A 21325-nucleotide genomic window follows, 5' to 3' on the forward strand; every position below is an offset into this window, starting at 1 on the left:
ATTGTAACATTCTCCTCTTTTTTCCCTTCCCACATTTTTTTGTTCTCTTAAATTACAACATCATCCCCAGTCCTGCAACTTTATACCAGGGTAATATTTCTTCACTGTTACAAAGACACAACCGCTCAAACCATCTGTTGATGAAGACCAATGTGAACCTAGCAAACATCTGGCAAAGGGAAGCTTGGCACTATGGACTGGCAACTGTGCAGAGAGATTTCTCCCTGCGATCAAATGGTGGGAATATTCAGGAACAGTGAACACCCCGCTACTTTCACTACAGTTAATTAGAACGATGGAAAATTGGGCTATACATATTCACAGACTCTCTCATCTGGTACTACTTGTACTGTAAAACTAAAGCGGCACTGAAGGGAACGTGCATGACAAACTTGTATGGAGATGAAGGTGCCCTCAAACACTTTCTGCAGGACCAGACCACCTCCACACTAGGAGAAGATCCGAGACAATCTCTCCAAGTCACCCATTTTTTAATTGCCTGGCTGGAGATGATTTCTCCCTTAGAAGTATATATTTTTTTTCTCCTATGATTGACCGAACTGCATTACTGGGTAATTTTTAAAACTCCCATTACACACTTAAACCAGTTCTCTTCAAAGCCACATTCATCCCATCTCCATGTCATATTCAATTTTTGTCGTATTCAAGTCATCTGCAGAAATGCAGGGGAGGGAGGATTCAAGACAATAATTCTGCCCAAAAATTAAAGTTGTGAAGGTATCCATATTATTCAATACATTGAATAGCTTAGGTTGAAAATAAAATGTCCTTTCCATATTTTTTATAAAAGTATCATCTGCTAAAAGGAGTTTAGAAAGGCTTCTTCTCATGTCTTCAAAACAAAACTTTCACCTGCTTTGCTTTGAAACAACATTCCTTGTATTTAAAATTACTATAACTTACAAAAAAAGATAGAAAAAGAGTTCTTAAAATATAAGTCTCATGTCAGTCCAGATCAGCTTTTTCCTTCCTGTCCTCTCACCCTGCAAATTTTTCACTTTGGCCATCACCCAGGGATCCCATTATTTCCCCAGCTTTCGGCGCTAGCAAAATATTTTGCTATCTGATAGAGAAAATGATTGCAATGGCATAACAAGCAGTTCTTATGCAGCTCCCACTACTACTCACAGCATTTGAATACATAAAAACCATCTGCAATCCCGAAAATTTCCTCTTAAATGTATTTGTCAGGGATTGTCTTTTTTCTCCCATAAAATTGTGTTTAAAAGAAAAAAAATGGATAGCAGATCAGGTCCCCTGGTGATTATGAGCGTTATGAAACACTTTTGGTTTAATACTGATAAAAAGAGAGAGCGATCTCGCAGTTTTCCAATTTCCATCACATGTGACACTGAAACAATAGGACCTTTCCCAGGTTAAGCAGATATTGCTTGTGGAAATGTCTTTTTTTGCAGCGTTCTCACTTCATTACTTTCTCTTTCAGAGAAACTCTCTGGAGGGAACATCAGCAAGTATGAAAAAAGGGCATTCCTTGGCCTGCTGTGACCCCAACCTAATCAGGTCTCCCGTACCTCAGACTGGCTTACAAGAAGTTCAGACCATTTCTGCCACTGGGGACATTTGTCCCTGTCATCGAATGTGGTTTCATTAGACGTCCAGCAGCACTGCTCGTGGCTGTACCAGAAGGCAGACAGGCAGACACCCTCTTTCAGGTCTGTCATCCAATCCACAGCTAAATCTATCACTCCGGCTAATGTGCCTGGGAAAATGCAGAAAAAGAAACCGTGGCATTAAAAAAATATCAAGTCACAAGGAAAATATATCTAATTATAATAACAGCAAAAACTCATGATTTGAGGAAGCAGCTGCAATGTAAGCATGAATATACCAAACAACTGGGGGTAACTGAGTTTGCAAAGAAAGGGCCACACCAACATGTGGTCTGACCTTCAATGTTCTCTCGGAAAGCTTTTATTTTAAATATTATCGTTTTCATACTGACCAATTGCCAAATAGGGAAGGCATAACTAAGGTAGGGTCTGATCCTGCAGTCTGTCCCAGGCAGGTGTGCCATTTGACTGAGATAAGCAGGACTTCATGCAGGGTCTCTATACACATACTAAGCTGCAGGTCTCAAACCACATCGTATTTCAGGGTTAAGGGAGGAGGAGGACAGGTACGTTTTCCTATAGCTTTAGCGGTCCCAACACAGCAACCTGTTAGGAGGATGATTTCAGCAGAGAAACAATGGATGCCAAATTCTGACTTATGAACTTAACGGATTTGGGCCCTTGATGTGTACGTTCATTAGCAATCCAAACACGTGGAATAAAATTATCCTTCAAATCCTCTCTGTACCAAGCTAACCCTTATTGCAGTTTTTCCCAAGTAATTACACAGAGCTACAGTGACACCCGGTGGCCACCGGACACAGACAAGACTAAAATTGATGTGGCCAGACACAAAAAAGAAAATCCTGCTTTTCTAGGGCATTTGCTCATCAGCAATGATAACCTGCCCCAGCACCAGCACCCTCAGAGCAGATGTGTCCTCACGAATGCAACACCAGCAGGAACAGGGAGGCTGGGAGCAGCCAGGACACAGAAAGGCAGACCTGCGTTCGGTCCCCATGTCCATAGTTTCTAGAAAGCATTAAACCACCCACTGATAAAAAAGTCATTCAGTGTTTTCCAAACCCCTCTCGCACACAATGGAAAGTAGAAGTCAACAACATTTTTACTGGTAATCATTAACACAATTTCAGGAAACTGGTAATGAATTTGAACAGAATCCATCGTTGCACTTCAGTAGGACTAAAACACTGAAAAAATATTTTGAAAAATGCAACATGGTTTGGTTTTATGTTTCCAAAACTTTTAGCTTTGTGACTCCTGCTAAGAATGCAATTATGTGAAGCAGGGGTGGGGGCTCCTCCCTTTTCCCCTAGCAGCTGGGGCACACAGGTGGATTCAAGAGCCAGTTTATTTGACCTGGAACCAAAGTTTTCTGCTTTTCATTTCTGTGAAAGAGGAAAAAAAAAAAAATTCAAATAATTCAGGCATGTGTAACCTGTTTTTTATTCCACAGAACAGAAAAAACCCACAAGTGCTCACAGAGCTTTACACAAGTGTATCTTCTCATTCCCTTAAGAAGGATATTTGTCACCACACAGACAAGCGATGTGACTCGTGTAGCAGTGAAGAATTTTTGTTGTAGGAATAATCTGAAGAACTATACAGATACACTAGACAAGATCACAAAAAAGGCTGCAGCAGGGAGTAAAGATGTCTGTATCAACTATTTTCTTTCATGAAGACCTTGGCTTTCTCTTGCTTACTCTTTTCCATTTTCCCAAGTTTCTATGGAAACAATGAACCATATTCTTAGATGATGATAAATCACTGCGTTGCTACTAACGTCAGCATGCATAGCATACTGAGTTTTGCAGTAAATTCTAAATTCTCCTCCAATCTTCTGAAATGAAATTCATAGTTGTATTTAGGAAACAGTACAAAGAATCCCCAGCCCTTGGCCATGAGCACCAAATGCTGTGCCTCTTGCATCTCTTAATGTACCTTTATCATCCTCTGCAGTTACCCCAATCTTCAAAGCTCAAATCACACTTAATCAGCCAATTGAGTATTAATGCTACCTAGCGGAAGGTGCAAAGGAAAGCAGGCTTTTGAATATTTTTCCCCAATAAAGTTAATGATGAACAGAGTGAGGAACAGTCAGTTCTCTAATATAACAAGCTCACATGCACCACAGTGCGTCTAGGAAAATGTGCCTCTAGAAAAAAAAAATCCCTTTTGCCAAATGCTTTGGGATCCACATAAAGAGGAAAATGCTACATGCTTTACAGAGAAGAAAATCTTGCAGGATAATAGGGCAATAGTTAATGCTTCACAAGCCAAGTGACCAGGGCTAGAATTTTTCCAAGTTCTGAATCTTTGCAACTTAAGTGAAATTAATGGAAGTTGCAGAGTGTTCAGCATGTCAGAAAGTCAAGCCTTTAATTTCTTGTGCTTACTGCGGCTGTCTAGACATGTCACTGCACCTCTGCAATACAGCATAAGTTTATTTCCCTGCTTCTCCATCAAAGGAACTGAACTTGTTCCCCCTTCTGTGTAACCTCCCGCCTGGAATGAAAAATAATGAAGCACTCCAAAGCCAGGAGATGCTGAACTTCATTTTAGATATTAGCCTTTTACCTCTCTCCTTTTCCTTTGGTTGGTGATGGCCAATACAATGCTTTACAATGCCCAAATGAGAACGCTAAAAATTTGCTTTGAAAATACATTTTGCTGATGTACCTGTGCCAGAAAACTGCATCACCCAAATGGCATGGGACTGAAATACAAAGGGGATTTTTGCACATCCAGCGCCAGTACCAGAGCATTTTAGCATTAGTATGATAGTACTTTTTGTCACATAGCTTTAGAAAACACAGACTTTCTTGCTGATCTATAAATAGCACGTACCTTCAGTTGGCTAGTACTAATGGTTAGACTGTGAGATGGCCACTGGTCCACAGGCAGGAAGGGCAAAGTAAAAACTCAGAATTCCTTAAAAACGAGTGCCTAAACATTTGGCACTCACACCTAAAATTTTAGGCTCATTTCCCCATACATTGCTTTGTATTTCTCCAGAAAGTGCACAAAGTTTCTGACTGAGACAGGCCCAGGTAGCGCTCAGTATCTTTTTCTGGAGCATCATGTGAGCAGTTTTCACCTGATCTCCACACCACTCTTTGTGGGCGTTACTGCTCCTTCCCCCTCCCAGAAATGACCAGGCTCTGGATCCCAACACCTCCTTTCCAGACACTCCTTAGTGCCTTTCCAGCAACTTGACACTGTCACGTACCATCTTCTCTCTCCATGTAGTATCTGAGGGTTTGAGGCCCTGCAGGTACATGGCTCTGAAAGAGCCTGGGAACTGGCTGTGTCAGACTGTGGCAGCAGCAAGGGGCTCTGCTCAGGCTAATTTACATGTGCACACTCACTCCTGAAACTTTGGTCTGATCCCAAACGGTTGCTGTTATGCTTTTAATATGCTTTGAGGTTACTCAAAACATACGGCTCTAATGCTGAAGCTGGCCCTGCTGTGAGCAGGTCAGAGCAGAGCCCCTCCAGAGGTCCCTTTTCCACCTATGCTTTTCTGGGACTAACGAAGGTTCGATGACACACCAAAAATGACATGAGTCATACTGCCAAATGGGATGGTCCTCTCCTCCCTCCCTCCATCAGCTCCTTCCCATCAGCAATATTTTGATTGCTTGTGGCCCTGTGGTGACCAATCCTGCTGATCAACTGGAAACTAATCTGGCTAAAACCCATTTTTATCACCAGGCCAGTTCCCAGATTCACCCGCCCTGTGCAGCTGCACATGCATAAGGCAACAGGGCCCAACGGTGGGGACACTGGAGGGCAGGGACTACTCTTTTTGGCCATGTCAGCTTGCGTTGGCTATGGAAGTGCAGCCTTTCAAGCGTTGTAAAACCTGGAAGATTCAGTTGACCGTACTGGTGGGATTTATGCTTCTAGATCAGTTAAGCTCACTTTAAACTCCTGGGCCTGAGTAACTCTTCCAAGTGCCTTTGGAAACACATGGAGGCCCCCGCCATCCCCTTCCCCAGGAGTCCCACCTCACTGCCTTCCATCGCCAACAAGGGGGCAGCGGGGGCAGCTCGGCAAGACCCTCACACCCTGGATTCTACTGCTGCTGCTTTCCCCCTCCTCTCCCACTCCTCGCCATCCTCTCTCCTTGCCCCTGGCAATGCCTGGTCTCAGCTGCCCAAGAGCTCACCCGGTGTCCCTGTGGGTGAGCCAGGCTGCTCCCCATGGAGCAGTAGCCTCTGCCCATTCAGCAGGGGAAGAGGGACCATGGAGGAGCCCGGCTGGTCTACAGTAACCCTGTGTGATCACACAGGTGCCCTTGTGGCAGGCTGGCTTCTCTGAGCTGGCAATATTTCAAGTAGAGAGGGAAATGACGTGAAGTGCCTCTTGACTGCACCACCAACCTCACCTCCTCCCTCCCCAAACCTGGTTTAGAAACCTCATCCACTCATCAATAACTCCCCTACTCATCAAAGGGGTGTTGACCCCCCACTGAGGCTGAGATGGTGCCTCTCCATCTTTTCTCTGTCCCAGAAACACTGGAGGCACAGAGCACATGTGTCTTTTCAACGGCAGGCAGAAAAAGTCTACAGGGCTCAGCCCAGATCATGAGCACGCAGGTAATTTTTGTTCTCTAGCTGATTCACGAGTCCTTGTCCCAGTTTAAAAACAGACTAATTTGATCTGAATCTTTGAGGTAAAACATGTTGCTCTGCACCCCTGTCATTGGAAAGGTTGCCAAAGCTAAGACATCTCAGCTGCAGCTTACCCTTGACCTCCGTTCCCAAGCCGGACATACCAGCATTAGAGCTTACCAGAGGTCAGCAGCTCTGGCTTTCGACAACTTTGAGGATTTCAGCATGAGGTTTCATTGCAAACTGGAACTGAAACAAACCTTCTGGGATATTCTTACTAAAATGGGAGCGTGTGAGTGTATACCACGTTCTCTGTATGAGTGAGGGGATTACTGACCAGCTTGTGGGAGGTCACTAGAGCCCTCAAAGGCTTGCTGTAACTTTATTTGCAAGCAGAATTCTCCATCCCAGGTGAGGCCAACCCTGGCCTTCATGCAGGGTTCGGCAGCCCTGGTAGTACACAGTCTATCAGACTCTCTTCCCACCTCACCCTCCCATCAGAGCTTTTGTGGAAACAAGTGTATCTCTACAAAATTACATAATTTGCCAAAAATGTAACTTCGGCAAAGTTTTCTCAAGAACTTCTCCAGTACTTCTGAGGCTCCTGAACAACTGTAATAAACATATTAACTTGACAGTTGGTAAGCAGGAAATTCATACCACTTGGAAATTGTGAAACTTTACATCATGCATGCATGATACAAGAGCACCCTGACATCACTGAAAAAGCATAAAAAATAGCAGCTGCTTCAACTTGGTAAGAGAAGTGCAGCTTTCCAAGTTGGAAGATGTGCTAAACTGAGCAGAAGACAGGAGCAATTTGGGAAATTAATGAGTTTGCCATCTGAGTTTGAGCAGGCTGTTAAATATGTAATGTCTGTCTGTCCTGGAAGCAGATCTGAAACTGAGTCTGAAACTGTATTTTCCCTTCATATGTGTATAAAGAAGATAACCCAGTGGATATGGCAATTTATAAAGCTCCCCTTGGAGTGTCCACAACCAACATTTTCCCCACATCATCATATCTACTTGCAGGATTAAAGTAAGGGAAGACAAGGAAAAAAAATCCTACCAATAAAATTGATTTCTGTGAATCAAAGATTTAGAAAGTCAAAGTAGTCCATCGAGCGTAAAGTGTTCAGATGTGTATTTCCAAAAGCAATAGAAAAATCCCTCTACTGGTGAATAACATTTTTTCTAGGTCAGCACTCAGCAGGAGTCTTTGCAAGTGGGTATTTTTATTAAGGATTATAACGGCATGAATGCATGGCTGTCTTTTTAGCTTGAAACATCAGTGGAGAGACAATGAAGTAAAAAGAGAAGCAGATGGCACTGCAGCAAACTTGGGTGAGATGGTTTCGGGCATGACTGTAACGCTAACACACACGTACCTGCCAGTAGTCCTATGAGAAGCATTACAACCCATCCTGACCAGGCATCCAGCAAACTCTTGATGAACTCCCATATGGATTCCTTACTTTTGCTTGTAATCTGAAATTAAACATATATATAGAGATGTTACCGATTCAGGCTGACACAGTTTTAGTGTACAATGCTTACAACAAAAAATATTTAACCTCCTAGAAGGTGTATACAATTTCTCTACTCTCTACTCCCCTTAGTCTCAATTATTCTTTAGACGTGCTCTGCTGATTAAGTTGCCGGCAGCCCTTTCATATTTACAAACTCAAGACATACCACATCCATATTTTCAGAAGTCCTCCTCAAGTCATACAACAAGCTAGGAAGCAATAACTTTGGAAAACTACTTGTTTTTCTCACCACCAGGATGGCTGTAACCCAGGGACTGCGATGCATCAAAGCTGGACGCTTTTACCTTTCTATGGCGGTCAGTGTCGCGTGATTTCTCCCGCAGCCAGTCGATGGTGTGGAAATCTTCGTAAGTCCCAACATCAGGGAAAGGCTCATCCAGAAAATCCATCAGGTTGCCAGAACCATTCATGTCTCCTGCATTGACCATATTAGGGTCTGTATGTAGAGGAAAAACAGGTATGTCAATAAATTCGTGCAGCTTTGCCAGATGTTTCAGAATCAAGTTTTCCAAAATACCTCCACAAACCACAAAGTCAAGACAGCACGAGTCAGCAGTCCTGGTGGGCACTTACTGAAACCTAGGCATTGCCACTAGAAAAAGTATTTAGCTGAAGACTACTTCAACAGTTTAGCAAACCCTATAAAACACATACTAAAACCACAGTGTCCAAGTGCAGAAATACCAGCTTTCCTGAAAATAGAGCCCCAAACCCTGGGATGTTTCTGGATGACTTCTGCAACGATACCTCCTGATCACATGTCGGAAGAATTTCCCTGCCTGCAGGGAGATCATCGAGTAGGCAAGGTCACCAGCTCACAAAACAAATGATAATACACTAGAATTTACCATTCATCATGAACCGCTGATTTTACATGGCACCATTAGTTGTAACACTGCACTGTTGTCTGGTTTTGCATGCTCAAAGCTCTCTGCATTGATCCACTTTCCTTCCACTGCTCAGAACGCAAAGCTCGATATCATAATATGTCTACTCTGCGTCAGGTCTAGAAATGCAGTATCTTCTTCAAGTTTGCTTCTCAAGTGCTGGGAGCAGAACTATTCTTAGGAGAGCCTGGGTGGTTATCTTCTGTCCCATAGACAAAGTCTCCAAATTTGCTTTTAAGAAAGCGGGGGGAGAAACAGTCACCACATGTCCTGCCAGGGCACAAGAGGAAATAAAAAGATACCTATCCCCAAACTATAACAAGCAGTTACCAGCGGCATTTGATGGCTAAAAAGGAGATCAAAATAGGCTGTGAAATAACATACACACTAGAGTGTAGCGCACAGCCTGAGTGGACATTTTCAGCCCAGAAGTTTCTGGGGACATGCTCTCTGGGTTTATAGACTACAGATATGAAAGCAGAGAAACAACCATGCTCATTGCTCTGAAGCCCTGGAAACTATACCTTGCTCATGCAATCTACATGAGCCAAGCATGAAGAAGTTAACTCATAATCACCGTACCTCTCTTTCCCACAGAGAGCTCAGCAACATCTGGCTAGGTGCAAAAACGACTGTTATCTCCTTTAAAGGTCAGGTCCCAAAGTAGTCACTAATATGACAAGCTCCAGAAATGGCTGACATCATTCCCAATGAGAGGAGCCTTGCGTAGCATGAGAATCTATTAAGTGAAGTAGTTTAGGCACACGGGGTTGGATTCATCCAACTTAACTTCAGCCATCCGAAAGTTCAGTGTCTAAAGCCACCTAGGCTGCCTCTAGAGACAGAGAAAGATGTGTGTAAGGGTGTGTGGCAGGAGAGCGCCTGCTCCTTTAAAGGTATCTGGTCAAGGACCTTTTTCAATGCGGCAAGGGATACTAAGAAAAGGAGGAAGCCATGAACAAGAACATACAGGGACACAAACCTGATGCAAATGATAAGGGAGGGGGTGATGGGAACCAAACCTGGTCAGTCATGCTCACTGGTGAGGGCACGTGGGAGCGTGAGAGTGTCTATTCCAGCGAGGTTGTCTGATCAGGGACCTTGTCAATTGGGAAACTACAGGAAAAAGGGGGAAAACAGAAACAAAATACACAGAGACACAGACCTGACAAAGCAAACATGGAGACAACGACAAGAAACAAACCTCACCACTCACACTAATTGAAGGGCTACTAATTGTGTGTGTGTCTCTGGGATGCACGCTCAGCTTTGCTACTGGTTGAACCTGCGCGTGGGAAGGTGCCAGCCGTGTCCCCCGGCGTGGGCAGAGACCCCGGGTCCGCGGGCTGGGCTCCAGCAGCCAGGCAGGAGGGTCCTGGGCCAGGGCAGCTGGAGGAGGCAGCCGTGTGCTTTTACATCACTTAGCAAAGTGTTGCTCTAAAGAGCGATTAATCCTATCCATCCTAAAATAGGTGCCTGGCAAACAGGGTCTTCCAGAGAGTACCTAGGGTTTGTAATCTGAAATGGTAAGCTTAAGAAAATGGCTAATGGAGAGTTAGGTTAGTGTTACTGCACAAGAAAAAAAAAAACACAAAAAAATACATAAGAAAAAATGAGGACAGATACAGACTTTAGGGGTTTTATAGAACTGCCACTGCAGTGCCTGTAGCTCCTTGACAGACACAAGCTAACTTCTGCAGGTCACTGATGAGGCTAGCACGGTACTAACAACTGCTATCCACTTTCCTCTATCAGGTGCAGAAGTGGGGATTTCACGAGTAAAGAATTTGGTGCCTTCAATCTGTGAGGAAATTTCCCATTCTGTAATTGGAACAGGCAAAACCATGGCAGATAAGCTTTTAATCAACTGTCCATACACTCTGCTGCTCTGCTCGCCCCTCTTTATTTACGGCCTTTTTCCCCCCTCTCTCCATTTTTAACTGTTTTACTCGAATCCTCTCCATTTTATTTTTTTCCCTGGTGGTGACTTTAGGGATGTGACAAGGGTGAATACTCAGCTTTGTCAGTGTCTGCTCTTTGCACTCCATCGGGTAGGACTTTTTGGACGACACAGACAATGTGCTCAGCACAAGCAGCTGAGAAAAGCATTATCTTACAGGCAACCAGCAGGTCACCATTATAATTCTATAGAAGCCCTTTTAAGTGCGGAAATCAAGTAATCTCCAAGCACCGTGGCATGTTTGTCTGAAAGAGGATCAAGCAAGGGAGTCACAGCCCCGGGGAAGGAAACCAAATGCAGAGCAGGTGTCCCACACGGTGCTGCTGAGCACAAATAAGCTGCGGCAGGATTGAGGCGATTTAAAAAGCAGCAATTAAGAGGAGTGACAACTGAGAATAGCAATGCTTAGCCAAACAGATGAGAGCACGCTCCTACATTTGCTAAGGGAAACGAGAGTCTGCAGGTGGGATGCTGTGGCTGGCACCAGGGAGCTGAAGTTGCAAGTGGACCTTGAGTTCAGTGTCCTGTAAACCATGACCGAGGACTGGAATGGGAAGCTGAAATGAGGTGAAAGGATTAGACCGTGCTATTATTTGTAACTCTGTGATATTCTGCAGATCATTCTGTGATTTACTTCAATTTCTTCTTCCCATACAGCGAAGAAGGACCTGTAAAGAACATGCAGTTCAGACTGCTTGCCTGCACGAGGCAGCCCTCCCTGCTATATAAAAAAAAACTTCTGGGAACTCTTGTGCTGAAAGCGTTGGCAAGTTTTCCTTAATGCTACAAGAAAACTACCCAGCATGCTAGTTATATCACATAAAAAAATAGCTTTTTAAGTATGTTGTCAATGCCCAGCACATGACAGTATTGTGATGGATAATACCAGGCCAGACCACAAGTATGTAGGATAATTACAATCTCAGCCTGAATCTACCCCAAAAATACGTGCTACACAACATGTCCAGGGAGAGAAAAATGTGCTAGAGACCACAGGGCTATGGAAGACTAAGAAAACAAACAAACTTTGAACTCTAGGTAGCGTACCAATACCTGGAAATTGCAGCTAGCTGGATGATTTATCAGCCTTAAAGTTCACTTCAGGTACAACGCTTTTGAAAGCAGGGATGTGCTATCAGATTATGCAAATCCCAATTCTAGTAAATAAAACCTGGCTACAGCACCTTTGGACTGAGTACTATAAACTTCCCATTTTATGTCCTAGCACTAAGCACCCTAAGTATCACTTTCTTTCTCTTTATTTTGCATTTATTTATCTCACCTTACTTTGGCATCTGAAACCATCTCCAAAGTTTATTTCAGGATAAGCTAACTTGGCCTGTTAGAGATGCTTGCAGAGGTGCTTCCAGTTCTGCCAGCAGAACTGGAGCCTCACACAAATAACGCAGTTACAGATATTTTCATTTAATACACATCGGTTAAGGGCCAATTAATCTCATGCAAACATGAATTGTAGCCAGATGTACTGCAGCAATCCACTCCGATGATGGCAATTGTCATTTGTGGTGCGAGTTGTCTCATCTGGCATGAGAAATCTGTGCTAGACTCTGGACACTAAAATCTAGACTCCTTTCATAGCTGATGAGAGGAGGTAAACTCTATTCAGATGCAATTTATCTGATGTATTTTAGACATCTACATTAGAATGAGACAGATTGTTTCCCCAGAAGTGCTAGTTTCTGTTCACTGATTACAAAGAGATGTCAGAGGTAGACATCCACGTCTCATCAAACGAGTCCGACACTACCAATTCAAAAGAAAACATTGCAATACCACTACATGTAGAATTAGTAACAAACGCAACACATAGCTACTCCTAACACGTGAGCATCTAAGAGATTTGGATACTCTGACAGAGCTTATATGCACTGAAAGGTGTTGAATCTTGCTGAGTAACTGCTTGACACGTACTTTGTCCCTTAGTTGTTCTACGTCTTAGACGTCCTTGCTGTCATTGCCACTACTTTTCCAGATGCTGATGCAACATCATTTGTGTAAGGGCAAACGTTTCCTGCTTAGTCCCCTATTCTTTTCCTAATAATTCCTGGCATTCCACCAGTTTTTCCTAGGGCAGACATCCAACATTTTCACTGAGCAGTCTGCTATGACTCCAGGCGATGATCCATGAGAGGCAGCGGCCGGTTTGGAGCCCATCATTCTGTGGTCTCTTAGGGACATTTTCCCCATTGCTTTGCCTCTGTTGACTTTGAATTACATCTGCCATTTTATTCCCTGCAATTCAGTAGAGAGCCTTCTTCAGCTCTTCACAGTGAGCACTCACTTTTACTGAATAGCTTAGCGTACCTACAACGGAACATTTTTGCAAACACTCTGCTTTAATAATTGTAAACGGGTTCTTGCTAAAAGCTGAATGAGGAAACAAAGAAATCTGACTGAACTACGTATCTCCTGAACTCAAAAGAGCTCCTCCTTGGGGTCTGGTTAGCAGATTTCCCTGGATTTAGACCCATGTCAGACTACTGCGGTCCTGTAGATGGAGCAAGGTCCTGGCAGGGATCAATTCACAAATCGAGAGAGGTCACAGCGCTAGACTGGCAATTGTGCCTCTTGATAGACACACTAGAGATCTTCCAGAAACCTTGCGCCAGGTCAACCTGATGTTCAGTCCCAGATCTCCCAGCTAGCCATGCTTGGTGCACAATATTCTGAAGCCAGAAAGACAGAGATGCTGCCCTACAAACATCTGAGGTGTTGCATGAGAGCAGCAAAAGGTAAGGATCAAAAGAGCGAGTCCAAAGATTAGCCGGTGAGGCCTGCAGGAAGCCAGGTAATTTTTAAGTAAGTAATCACTGAAGCCTCCTGTGTAAAGAAAGCAAAGAAGAGATTAGTGCAAGCAACCTACAGAAGCCAGGGTGCCACCACAGTGAGCTACCCGACGGGCTGGGACATGCCAACAAGCACAGCAGGTATTGCATGGACGGCCGGCCTCTTCTCTTACATTTACTCACTTTTTGCTATTTTTTAAAGAACCAAAAGGTAGTATTATTATCATATTTAAGATCATGTTTTTTTCTGCAGGTCTCACAGTGAGTAAACTCATCGTGTGATTCGGACCAGCTGTGTGATACACTGCGGCTTGGAGCTAAGTTTTATAGAAGAGTGATAAATTACCCTTACAATAGAAATGCTGACAACCTCTCAGCTTTATAGCACTGTTACAGCATGTGCAAATGTAAAAGCCACAGCTAGAAGAGCTCTATCAGTGAACTGACGTTCTAGGTATTATGTTGACTGACTGATCGGATCTGAAATATATTTGACATGGCAAGCACAGACCAAAACATCCCATGGTTCAAAGAAGCTGTAAAGTATACTGATGGGAAACAACTAGCTTGAACGGTCATCAAAGGAAAAGTCTTGGCCCTGGCCTACTGCTACTAGACATGCTAGTTCCATGCTACGTTCTCCTCATCCTGTTTTCTGTTTTAATTGGACACATTGCACTGAGGCAGGCAGTATGCTTTTTAATGCAATTCCAACAAGTTTCAAGTTACTTTCAACAGATCACAGTTCCTGAATTACTTCAACACTTCAAATGTTTCTAGCAGATGAACATTCACCTACACGCTTTCATCTTTCTGCTGTTTTCCTTGAAGACAGTAGCGGGGGGGTTGCTATGTGAAACATAGCAGTATGCAGGCAGCAAAACATACCTCTCTTCAATGACTCCTCTGCTATAGCATAAGATAGAAGTGAACCTGGCAAGAGGCTGGGGGAAGAAAGCAGAAACCTAAAGGCCTGTTGCAGGTTCCTCAATTCACATTTGTTTGGAGTGACTTCTCCAGGGCGTCCAAAGCATCATCTGTTCCATCTCTTCCCAGCGTGGCGTGAGTTAGCCAACACACAAAGGCCGAATACAGTGCACCTCAGAGCTTTTCTATGCCCTGGTACCAATATACATGCAATGAGAAAACAGGGAGATCCTACTCCAGACATGAGGCTTTTGAAACGATTCACGGTCATTTCAGTCATGACTCCACTGGAGTTGAGCACGCCACTGGTCTGAATGGTTGGTCAGATCAGCTGTGCTCGTACGATGTGACATGACAGCATGTACTGCGCAAACTAAGGAGCATGGGGGCTGTGAAAAATCCCTGGAATTTATTTTCCATAGTACCCAGTAATGAACGATGCAGTCTTCCTGGTTTACTAACTGGCGATCATCACAAGACTCCTTCACGCTGACTGATGATTTGCCACTCTCTATGCCCTTAACACTTGTATTGACCGTTCCTAGTACCGTATTCTCAAAACAGCCAAGCATGGTGCCCCGGCCTCATGGCCATTAACTGCTCACCATGACCTGTTGAGCAAAGGCACCTTGTCTTGAGAGCCGGGTGCTCTGCCAGCATCCATCCGCCCCCCATCCCAAGGGATTTAAACCTAATTGCAGAGATGGATGCAGAGGACTCTCCACCCACGCCTCGAATCCAGGTAATTAGGAGGTCAGTGCCACCTGCAGAGTGAGCCAAAGAAGTCGGTGTTCAGAAAGAGCCGGAAGAGGATAAGGCTGAGGGAGAAAGTTCCCAGAGCTGAGCACAGTTACACCACAGGTCTGCAGTACCACCTGGCCAGAGAAAACGGGCCTGATAGCTCAGGAAGCCAGCAAGCAAGATTATTAACGGGGTCACCTTGAGAGAGATGAACGAAAAATACAGAGGTGATTAGACGCGTATGCCTTTTGGGGAGGGGTTGGAGAACAAGGTCTGTTTAGCCTGAAGCCAAGAAGACAAAGGGGGGTAGATGTAATTCCCCTTCCACCACCCACCACACCTCGTAGAAGACGGTCTAGAAACGGCGATGTGACATCGCACCCTACAGGATAGAGGCTGCAGGTAAACAGTTATGAAACATTCTTCTAAACAAGAAGTAAGATGCTGTTGGGTGATGATTTCACAAGGAAGATGTCTTCAGCAAAAGCAAGCAGGCTGAATGACCGATTTTCTGCAGGTTGAAAAATATCCATGGGCAATTTCAGACTATTCACCTTAGAAGCCTCAGACTGAACAAGCAGATTGATTTATTGAGCTTCTGTCTTAACGATAGTGTTTAAAAAAAAAAATGTTAAAATGGCCTTGGATCAGAGCAAGGTTGAGACTCCTGGAAAAATAAGAAAGTGCTGAACCCAGTTACAGGCCTTTTTTTGAAACATAATATGGCACATAAAAAGCGGAGAATAGTTAGATTGGGAAAATAGAGAGGGAAGACGGGATATCAAAATTGGCAGATGCTTTTCTTCCCATGCAAGGACTAATTGCGCAGCCCCCATATAGGAGTAAATAGCACTGCAAACCCTCAGTCTCCCGCCACACAGGCGCAGGCAGGCTGCCGCAGCAGAAGCGTTACTGTAAAATACTGCAGCGTTCTACTGTATGGCCCCCCCACCACATATTAAGGAGTTTCCTGCTATGATAGTGTGGGCAAGCTAAATACAGTCACATCTTTGATGTGCAGCTTTACCCTGAGTAACCTCTATGGAAAAAATTATGAAGCCACAGCAGAGCTCCAAAAACACAGGGCACCAGATCACAGGGGAGAGGGCCTGGGAGAGAAGGGGAAGGCGGGAGGGAACTTTTGGGATAAATGGCGGAAAATTGAGGCACAAAAGGCTCCTCCAGACCAAACCACAGCCTCTGACCGCCCCTCCTCAGCCACCACACGTGCTCACGGGGCGAGCGCAGAGGAGATAACGGGGCTGGCCGGGAGCGCAGGCGAAGGGAGGCATGGGGGGACGTGGGGTGCACCAGCGCACCCTGGGAGCTGATAACCAACCGTCAGGGCTTCCCGACCCTTCGGCGACGGCCTGACTCCCTCTTCTCCTCGTCTCCTCCTGGGAGGCCCCTGGGTCACCACGCTTCTCTTCCCCCGAGGGGCGAACCCACCGAGGGAGCACCCCTCACCTCGGCGTCCTGCTCCCCGCTCCTTCCCGGGACAACTCTCCCTTTTGACACCAGTTCCTGTCGGTATGAAATACCGTGTGTCTGGTCTCCGTTCGAGTTTTCTTGGAAAGTCTGAGCAAACTTAGTTCAGCTGCTGAGTTATGTCAGAAACAGAAGGGGAAAAAAAATCCCAGCTCTTTCCCCACGAGCTCCAAGTGGAATTTTTGCACTCACATAACTCAAAATCGGCTCCATACAAAAAAATTGCTCAACTCGCTTCTCTGTTTCCAGTGAGTCTTAAAGGTCCCTCCAATAAATTTTGTTGTTAGCGTTGATGTCGGGGCTGTGGAAAAATCAGGAGGGAAGCATTGCTGGCTCTGGAACACCCATCTGCGTTTTTCAAACTGAGCTGAAACATCTTCATTAAAGGATGCCCCTCTGCTAACAGCCCATTAGCTGGGGCAGATGAGTCCCACGGGCCTGCATCAACCCTGCACACCCTTACTTCTTGAAGGAAACAAGGTTTGACTAGATAAAATTCAGAAACCCTTCAGCATCTGAGGTAAGAAACTAAACTTCAGAAGACAGGACAGACTGGAAATCAGGCTACCAGTATAGCAGCATACGTAGTTTCTATTCTTGATTTCCCTCTAGTCCTCTTCCTCACAAAAAAGAGGGGGCATTTCCCTCCTGGAGCAGCTGGTTTTACTGCCACAGAGCTCAGAGCCAGGGCTGGAGGAGGGGGGTGCTGCACAGCTTTCCTCTCCGTGCCATACACGGTCGAGCTTTGCAGCACCAGGTTTGGGTTTCCAATGCTGCTCTTTGTCTCCTCGCTCAGAAAATGATAGGATTAAGGGGGGGGGGAGGGGGGAATGGTTCTTGGACTGTAAAAAAGACACATTCAGAGAACAGAGTTGCACTGTCAGAAGGGAAATGCCCTGGTATATAGTTACTCCTAAAAAGCTCTCCCCTTAAATGGGGTGTTCAATGGCATTAAACGCACCTCTCACTGAAAACCTTTTTAAGCCTTCAGCTTGAAATAAAGCCGATGAACCTGCAGCAGAAAAGCCATTAATCTGTTCTACCATGTCACTTCTCATGATTTGAGTGGAGGCAGTGAGTCACTTTCACACCGATGGGTAATGTTTTCCTGTTCGCAGGGCACTGGGTTTTACTGCTGCGTTTGATGCCGATGGGCTGCACAGTTACAGACGAGTTACTTCATACTGCTGAGAGGAAGCTCCCCCACTTGCAAGACAGCGAAACCTTTTCCTTGGGGTGATGTTTGAGAGCAACATGTTAAAAGTGTTTTAGGAATAGCAGCCTACTGTAACCCTGACAGAGTTTCTCTTTCGGCATTAACAATTGCGTGTGATTTTTTTGGTTCTGCTGGACTAGAGATGAAGAAACCTCAAAAAATACGATACCTGGTGCATATGTATGCACACACACACAAACGAATTGCACTCCTACTCTACAACTTAATTCCATTTCACTAAATGGAAAAAAATCAACACACACCCCCCCCCCCTTGGGCACCCTGCAAGCTGCAGCCTGATGGCAAAAGCAAACGGGAAGAGGACTGGCACCTACGGGCACGACGTCGCTGTTTGAGGGTCGTGCACCATGCCGAGCTGAGAGCAGGTCAGACCTGAGAGGGGCTCACGCGACACAACATTGACCACCAACACACACGAGACGGTCCTGAACCGTGGGTGAGGTGGGGGGGAGACTCCCCCTTCGCTCTGCACAAGTGCTGGGCTACAGCCACGATCGGGCTCCCTTTCCCTCCAGCCCAACAAACATCGGCTTCTTGATGAAGCAGCTCCCAGACCGGGGGGGTTGTGGCACTCCAGAGAGCCCGTTCCCGGGGCAAACGCTTCCTTCCCTCCAGCACCATCCCCTTCTCCTCCTCCTGTCCATGTTTAAAAGCCACCAGCCACCACCTTTGAAAAGGTACTACCTTTACAAGGCAGGCCCCGACGCGCGCAGGGGCTGAGCACCCGTGCAGCCACGTGTTGGAGCCAGGGCACGGCCCCCCGGTGCTGCTGGGCAGAGAGCCCTCCAGCTGGGGATCTCTCCAGGGTCACCCTTTTATACTACAGAACTGTTAAAGGACTTAAGTCCTTAATCTCCGAGTTGCCCCAGCATACATTTAAGGCTGGCACCTTGTCTTTTGTTGCACAGAAGGTGCCCAACTCAAACCGGGAGACCAGGAGAACCACCGCCCCGCACGTATTTCCATAGGGCATTCAAATATGACCCGGGGTGGGGGGGGCAACGCATCGCGCTCGTCAGACCTACATGAGGCAGCCCTGCTGTGCACCGCGCGTGGGCGAAGAGCCAGGCCTCGGTGCGCCTGGTGAGCAAGAGCACGGCTCGACTCCTGCTCAGTGCTGGAGAGAAGTGACCCGGCCTTGACTTCGGAGGGAGTCGGGAGAACAAACCCAGCACGGGCGCCGTCAGGATGCAACCCCCCTGCCACCTCGTGCAGTTCCAGGTTTGTATTTCTATTGCTTTTGAGGCTCAGTCTTGGGGGAAAAACAAACAAAACAAAACAAAACAAACAGGTTCTGTTGGAGAAAAATAAAATTGAAATTTATTTTCCTTTTAGTTTTGAAGAACTGTTGTCCTTTCTTACTTCATTTCAATAATTCATTATATACTTCCCCACCACCACCACCATTTTCTGATCCTGACACTACTGCATGCCCGATCACTGGAAACCAGAATTCATCTTTCACTCGGACGTACAACCTCCTTCAGCACAGGAGATCCAAAATCTCCCCCACAAGCGTACGGGTGAGCACACAGAGACCCTAGGCCTGCCAAATTTTCAGATTTTTCCAATAGTGGGAAAAATTTATTTGAACAAAGAACAGGATTTTTCAAGAATAAGAAAACTTCCTGCAGACTAGGAGTGAAAAGTCACCTGACTCTCTGCCTGATGAAGCTGTGGCTGAGTCATCCTCCGTTCTCTGGCAAAGGCACAGAATTATTTATCAGAATTGTTTTAAAAGGAAAAAAAAGGTATAATTTTATTTTTCTGACTAGTTTAAGCTCAAAAATTAATTTAGCTTCTTGCATTCTAACATTTGTATTAGAATAATTTTTAAAAAGTAATAAAATATTAACCCCCCCCTAAAATATATTAAAAAAGCAATACAGAAAAAAAACTACCACAGAAGAGTCACCATTTTTTCTCCACAAATATATGTCTTCACATATTTGTATAGAGTGCATAATTAAACACCCACACCAGGAAAAGAAAACAGACTCTGGACTTTGCTTATGTAAATACCAACAGTCCAAAAAAGCAGGTTAGCGTGGATTTTTCAGCCTTTTGGTGATTGGTATTTTGTCTAAGAAGTAAAAATCTGCTTGTCATCTTGTATGTCCATTCTGGAAAATCATTTTTCATGCTTATGTTGGGTGACAAGCAAAACCTACCTTACACTACAGCAAATTATGCAGGAAACCTGCCGGACCAGGTACTTTCAAACCGCATCAACAAAAATTAACAATAAAGGAAAAGCCTCTTCCCCCAAAGACATCTGCCAACCCCCTAAGCACGTTAATCCTCAATCCTTTCTAAGCTCAGCCACATCTATCTGTACAACAACAACTTCCTTCAGGCATCGAGGAAAAAAAAAAAGCAGGGAATGCAAGCAAAACAGTATTGCTGCTCTCTCTCCGTACGACTGGATGACGACGGCTGCTCGCGTAAATACAGAATTCAGCAGACCCCCGAAGGAGCCACAGCAAAATGCAGGGACAAAGGGCCTTCTTCAGCTTTCAAGCTCCATCTGGCAGCGTTTCTACTGGGGATGTCAGCCGGGAGATCGGCACAGAGCTAGCGGGCAGCCCCTGCACCTGCCAGCCCTCTGCTCGCAGGGCAACTGTGCCGCTCTATTTTCCAGCAGCAGCTCTGCCCCACAGAGCCGGAGCTCTAGGACAGCAGCACAAGAGCAACTGGCAAATCAATTTTCCGAAGAATTATGTTGCTTACCTGCAATGCAACATCATTTAGCCCAGTCCCAAAGATTTTAATAGCATCCTTTCTTGGGTGGTATGGCTGCAAAAGCAGTGATGTCATGGGGAGGAAGCAGTAACAAGCATGTGACTGCATCCTCCGTCTATAGGATATCTGATAGGAGACGGGGCAGAGGCAGACGGACCAGTCTGTAATCCTGCAGGATTACACTGCAAGCCTCTTTACCCTGCCCTGCCCATTCGGTCACCATTGGAACGTGTGCTGCTTCTTTTCGCCCCTAACCTGAGCTCGTTATTTTGTGGTTTGTGGATTTTTTTGCAACAGCAATAACGATCACATTTTTCACGAGGAAAAAGCATAGTAAGTATGCTGCGTGCAACCACGAAGTATTCCTGATGACTCCGCAGCAACACCCAGGTGTTGTATTTTCTTTCATCTCTATGAAATACGCAATCACAGCAGCTTGGAAATGAGACAAGCCACAATTTCACCATTCTTTGCATTTTTCCTTCTCCCAGAGCTCCATTTCAAACTTATCCAGACTGACTTCCCTCCATCTTCTGTGTCATATTCAAGCTTTGCAAGCTTGCCTCAAAGGTTTCATCCCTGCTACCTTCACTTCTTTGTTCTCCTCGCCATCCATCCATCCACCCACCCATCAGCCACTCCACTTGCAGCCTTCTGCCTTTTCCTCAATGCCCCTGTCATTGCTTGAAAGATCCTCTCCTACACGCCAGCCTACTTCTCCTTTTCAAAACTTCTGCTAAAGTTTTCCCAT

The 21325-nt window shown here is 45.3% G+C and overlaps 1 protein-coding gene across 1 annotated transcript in view; it reads right to left on the reverse strand.

Moving 5' to 3' along the window:
• The window catches only part of CLCN4 (chloride voltage-gated channel 4), a 41700-nt gene extending 21015 nt beyond the window's left edge, over positions 1-20685 (reverse strand). Inside the window, exons 1-4 of the mRNA XM_075522491.1 lie at positions 20563-20685; positions 8070-8221; positions 7624-7723; positions 1554-1741 (exon numbers count right to left, since the gene is read on the reverse strand). Of these exons, the coding sequence (XP_075378606.1) occupies positions 1554-1741; positions 7624-7723; positions 8070-8213 (432 nt within the window). The 5' untranslated portion in view covers positions 8214-8221; positions 20563-20685. The remainder of the gene's footprint in view (positions 1-1553; positions 1742-7623; positions 7724-8069; positions 8222-20562) is intronic.
• Positions 20686-21325: the final 640 nt, after the last annotated feature.

Source organism: Mycteria americana, chromosome 1 (assembly GCF_035582795.1).
Source record: "Mycteria americana isolate JAX WOST 10 ecotype Jacksonville Zoo and Gardens chromosome 1, USCA_MyAme_1.0, whole genome shotgun sequence".
Classification (NCBI taxonomy): domain Eukaryota; kingdom Metazoa; phylum Chordata; class Aves; order Ciconiiformes; family Ciconiidae; genus Mycteria; species Mycteria americana.